At 36.8% G+C, this 6,133-nt stretch overlaps 1 protein-coding gene across 1 annotated transcript in view; it reads left to right on the top strand.

Moving 5' to 3' along the window:
* Nucleotides 1-1,224: 1,224 nt before the first annotated feature.
* The window catches only part of crfb2 (cytokine receptor family member b2), a 29,089-nt gene continuing 24,180 nt past the window's right edge, over nt 1,225-6,133 (top strand). Inside the window, exon 1 of the mRNA XM_081368280.1 lies at nt 1,225-1,597. Within this exon, the coding sequence (XP_081224406.1) occupies nt 1,549-1,597 (49 nt within the window). The 5' untranslated portion in view covers nt 1,225-1,548. The remainder of the gene's footprint in view (nt 1,598-6,133) is intronic.

Here is a 6,133-nt window from a genome sequence, read left to right as displayed (position 1 = left end):
TAGCTTCGTTTTTACAGTAATGCACTGTACTGATTAGCTTCGTTTTTACAGTAATGCACTGTATTTACACAAAACTGAAATACGGTTTGGTACTGTAACTCTTAATTACAGTAACTTACTGGCAACAGTGTTGCCAGTAAGTTACTGTAAAAAACCCTTGAAAAGTCTAACAGAAGGCATCCGCAGAGTCCCGGCTCAGCCAGAGTCCACCGCGAGGTCCTGCACACCAGCAGAGCATCATTTTAGCAGCGGTTCGTGGCGTTTATTTCAGCATAAATCGGAGTAGCTGTTCTTTTGACCTGTGATTAAAAATATCCTGTAAACAGGGTTTGAAATTATTATTATCATAAATATATATAATAATAATAATAAAAAAAGAAATAAACCAGATTAATCTGATTTACCAATATTTATCTTTTTTGGCTATAGTAGAAGTTCTAAATGGCCGGTAACTTAAACATTTTGTAGCCAAATTGGCCGTTGAGAGAAAAATGCATGTAAATGTTTATTTTATGTATAAGCACATAGCACTGTTCAGTTTAAATTAAGAAATGATACACAACAAAGGCGTCTGTGAATCTGAGTTCAAGTAGATTCAACCCCAGATCATCTGCAGTGTTTTTACCAATCCCTCAGCCAGAATATCACACAATGACACACTCGTGCTTCATCGACTCGAGGGTAACGATAGGGCACAGGATACACACACTATCGGTTTCAGCATAATTGTAGATGGAAATGTGTAATGCAAATTGGTTTATATACAGAATACACACCTGACACTTATAAAAGTCCACTGATGATGTGATGGAATTAACAATAATACTCTACAACTAATAGTTTAGTAAACAAAATGATCCTTGTATGTTTGTATATGCAAAAAAATGTGTATGTATTGTGCATAGTTAAATAACCTATACCTTTTGCAAACTTTTATTGTATTTTGCTTTAGTAACAATTGTGTTCTTGCCACAGTTTATTATTTTTTACATGTACAAGACACAAATGTATGTCAAATTACAGCAACTGTACTAGGACAGTTGCAGAATTATATCAAAGTACAAGAAAAGAAAATTAAACTAAATGTAATACAACAAATTAAAATGAGTTAATTCATTGTTAATAATAACTGGTAATATAAAAAAAAATAAGAACAAATGTGGTATTTTGTGGAGGTTGAAACTATTACAATATAAATATCTCTAATGTTCAAGAATGCAAGCTAGAACGAGGAATGCACATGAGAAGCACCAGAGCCTGAGAGCGCGTGGCCCACGCTGAATGCTGCGCATGCGCACTGACGTGACGGACAAACCACGCCCATCGACAGACTTCAAACATCAAGACAGACAACCCCGGAAATGGTACAAAAGAAAACGAAAGTGTGTGAACTCCACTCTAGAACATTTTGTTTTACAATCTCAAAAGAACGCGTATAATGTCGCAGTGTTTAAACGGTGCTATGTGAGAAAGTGTAGTCGAGCCTGTGGTGGATAAATCACGGCATGAGTAAAGACTGGACCGATGTAAAGCTGACAGCCTCGCGCGATGTCTGCGATAACAAGAGCACTGACAGCCGCTGTCCTGCTTCACATGGGTGAGTGCGGGCACTTATGATATATCATAAACCTGTGTGTGTGCTCTTCTGTTCAAGAGGAGGAACACTACAGTTATTGACATGTGGAGCATATGACATCTGAATCAGGGTTATTCCATAATACTCAACAAATAATAATATACTTCCCATGCGGATTTCTTTTATTGTCTGTTAATATTGTTTGGTTAATAGTCCAGTCATTTTAAGCCAAAATGGGGGTCAACCTTGAACAAATTGCAACAGAAGCAAACTCAACTGATTTTTTATCATCAATATGTCCTGAGTAAGGAAAAAAAAAGCCCCGAAGAATCCCATTAGGAGAAAGATTAGAAAAAGACCCAAATATATTCTATTCATACGCCTATTCTTTCTTTCTCTTAAGTGAATTAGAGTTAAAATTTTAACCTTTAGATATCACCATGAAAATTACTGAGTTGATTACTTACATCAAGACAAACAAAAAATGTATTACAAGTTTTTTTTAAAATTGTTTGTTAACATGGACAAACAGTGTATAATCTAATTATGCATGTGCCAATTTGCATAAATACCACAACAGATCTAAACATTGGGTATAGCCAGGAGAAAATGTCTTGTTGAATCTTGTTAACATGTAACAGTAAAATACTTAATATTAAGGTCTGAATGAACCCATTTAGGCTACCCATGAGCACTAATACATAGAGGCAGGAAGAAGTGCTTTAGAAACCAGCCTTTATTAATGTTCAAGAGATGGGTTTGGGGCTGGGTCCGTGGGACTGTTTCTGGGGGACGAGTCTGAGGGAAGAACAGGAGACAATGGAAAGGGGAATGCAGAAGACAAAAGGTAGGCAAAATAAAAAGTGAACCCCAGAAACAGTCCCACAGACCCATTCCCAAACCCCATCTCTGCAATAATAATTAATAAAGGCTGGTTTCTAAAGAACTTCTTCCTGCCTCTATGTATTAGTGCTCATGGGTAGCCGTAATGGGTTCATTCAGACCTTAACATTAAGTATTTTACTGGTATGTGTCAACAAGATTCAACAAGTCATTTTCTCCTGGCTATACCCAATGTTTAGATCTGTTGTGGTATTTATGCAAATTAGCACATACGTAATTAGATTATGCACCGTTTATCCATGTTAACAAACAATTTCAAAAAACTTGTAATACATTGTTTGTTTGTCTTGATGCAAGTAATCAACTCAGTAATTTTCATGGTGATATCTAAAGGTTACATTTTTTACCCTATTCACGTGAGAAAGAATGTATAGGCGCATGAATATTTGGGGCTTTTTCTAATCTTTCCCCTAATGGGATTCTTCAGGACTTTTTTTTTCCTTACTCAGGACATATTGAGGATACAAAACCAGTTGAGTTTGCTTCTGTTGCAATTTGTTCAACCTTTTTTCATAAAATGACTGGACTATAACTCTTGAAAATCAATCAAAAAATGTAAGCTATTGTTTATTTTGCGTCCATTCTACTAGGAATGCAAATTATATATTTTTGGAGCATTAAGTGTTCGTACAAAAGAACATAAAAATTAAAACCGAGTGAGTTTGGTCGTGTTGACTGCCAGTATCCCACCCTTTCACATCTCACATTAATAATCATCATACATGAGGCATCATTCGAAAGCTTTAACCCTTTAGTATTTATCACACTTAAACTTTTACAAATTGTTTAAAAAAGAAAATTGAGTAAAATAACTTGCTGTAAAGTAATGAATTTTAACTATTTTTGAACTATATTCACTTTCAGTCACGTGTGAATATTCATGCATTTCGTGTTACAGCATTGATGCAGAAACAGAAATGTTGTTTTAGTGTCATAAACTGAGATTAAATCTATGCACAGTTAGATTTAGTTGTGTTATGTTTGATATGATTCTCAGCCATTGGTTTGCCTATCCTTCATCCACTTCTAGTAAATGAGCCATGTTTGTTAGAAGCTTGTGTTTTGCACTGAGGCTTTAAAAGGGTGTTGTTTGATAAGTTTGCCAGGATGAGTGTGTGGTGGCACTGGCACGATAAGCAGCTTGTGTGGTAAAGACGACAGGAAACCTGAAGAGAAGTTTAGAACGACACACACACACACACACACACACACACACACACACTCATCCGGCCGTCACTTCTAACACAGATGGCAATCATGTGGCCTGTTTGTACAAAAGTGTGTGTGTACTTGCAGTATATTTATTTCCCCTTCACCTTCCTAGGTTTAGATGCACTTCTAATGGGGGGACTTGCATTTCACACGCCTTATTCAAATATGGGTTAGCATTCAGTGAATTAATCAGGTTTTTTATTATCTTAATGGGGGATATGATGGATAATGCATGTAATGAATAACATCCCCTTGAGTCTTCTCCAAAGAAATCCCAGATGGCTCGTGCTTCTGTCGGTCGATATCCCTATACTCACGGCCAAGGTCTGCTTCGTTCTTCATTTGTATAGGGACAGATACAATAAACATAGATAAAACTGTGACAACAGCCATCCAATGTGTTTATCACAGTGCTTGTAGCTAATGCTAATTAACAACAGTAATGGTGTGTCATTGTGCTTGTGGCTAACACTTATTAAAGGCACAATATGTAACTTTTTTGCTTTAAAAATAGCAAAAATCACTATATCTATGTTATATATATATTTTTTAGTTGTGTATTTACATTATCCCGACTGTTTCCAACAACTTTAAAACCAGGAGAAATTTGTAATTTAATTCGAAGACACGGACCGTTTCTTTATTTCCGTTTTGTCGCAGTCAATGGCGTCATATCCGCGTTGTCCCTGGTTTCCGCTCGTATTGCCAATCAATGTTATATAGTTCTACAATGATAAAATGTCAGAATATGATCTGTATGTTATTCTAATGTTGATCTAGTTTACTGCTAGTCTCATACAGACAAACTAACACATACATTTCAACACATTGAAATGCAGTTTAGTGTGCTAATGTAATGTTAGACCAGTGAAACAGCGCTGTGTTACCTCACAAGTTTAATTTGTCTAATAAACTGACCTGTGAGTAGTAATTCTGCGTGTAGTTCGGTAGAATGAAATGTCCATATTCCTTTTATATCCGCGGGACTCGCGTCGCGTTTGGAGCTGATTGCTGTCTCTTAGCAATCCCGAACTGCTTCATATCACAGTCATGATAAAAGCATCGATGTATTCAGTCATCCATAAACATTATTAGATCGGTCGGCTTGACGTTGACGACAAGATCCATAATTCTTAGCAAATGTTGCGTCATCAAACTACGCCTTTGTTATTGTAAGAGGTTAGCGACCCCTAGCGGTGAAAAAAATTACATAGTGTACGTTTAACAACAGTAATGGTGTATCATAGTGCTTGTGGCTAACGCTAATTAACAACAGTAATGGTGTATCATAGTGCTTGTGGCTAACGCTAATTAACAACAGTAATGGTGTATCATAGTGCTTGTGGCTAACGCTAATTAACAACAGTAATGGTGTATCACAGTGCTTGTGGCTAACGCTAATTAACAACAGTAATGGTGTATCACAGTGCTTGTGGCTAACGCTAATTAACAACAGTAATGGTGTATCACAGTGCTTGTGGCTAACGCTAATTAACAACAGTAATGCTAGCGATGAGAAACAGCGTCTTATTAGAGAGATGTGGATGTGTTTGCTCACGTTTATTTATTCAGCATTTTATATTCAATTCAATTCAAATCACATTTATTTGTATAGCAGAATACAATACACATCGTTTCAAAGCAGCTTTACAGAATAGTCCATATTACAGAGTCCATATTACAATTTACCGAGATCTGTTATCAGAGGTGACTGTCTAAGTTATGTATTTCAGAAATGTAGTCAGTCAGTGTCGCATCAGATATAAAGCGCTCTCGGCGTGTTCATGTTTTAACATGTTTTGAACAGAAGAAATGAAGATTTACTCCTCAGAGGAGGCGGGGCCTCAGAGCCACACCCACCTATGACATCATCGCAATGGCAGCTCAGAGGTGTTTAACTGTGAAGTTTAGTTCACTTTGGAAAGCGGTTTCAAATTCCCGAGACGTCCCTGAATCCCGGCCGCTGTTCTGAAGCGCGCTCCTCTTCATCAGATGGACTGGAGACTGAACAGACTCTTGATTTTGACCGTTCCACTTCGCTCTTTCTTCCCCGTTACCTTCTGATCCATTATTTACATTTCACTTATTATTCTTATTTATTATTTACATTGTATTCCTTCTGAATTTGTTTGATGCGTCGTTCTATGTGCCTTTAGCTTGGGCTTTTGGAGGAAACATAGCCTACAATTGCACAAACAAATAAGATATCAATGCTGTAAACCATGACTGAGCAACAAACATTCAGCGGTTAAATCTCTAAATAATTAATATCGTTCTCTAGAGTTGTGTGTGCTGGGGGTAAATTAAGTCGTTATGATCCTATGAATCAAACCTTTTACAATTGTGCCCAAAAAGTTCAATCTTGATCTCATCCGAACACAAGACATGGATTTGGAAGAGCAGATATTTGTTTTTGCCAAGTTTCTGGATGTTTTGTTCAGC

Source organism: Scardinius erythrophthalmus (genome assembly GCF_964197995.2).
Source record: "Scardinius erythrophthalmus genome assembly, chromosome: 6".
In the NCBI taxonomy this organism is placed as follows: Eukaryota; Metazoa; Chordata; class Actinopteri; order Cypriniformes; family Leuciscidae; genus Scardinius; species Scardinius erythrophthalmus.
Note: the sequence above shows the minus strand (reverse complement) of the source record. Positions and strands in the feature narration are given on the sequence as shown.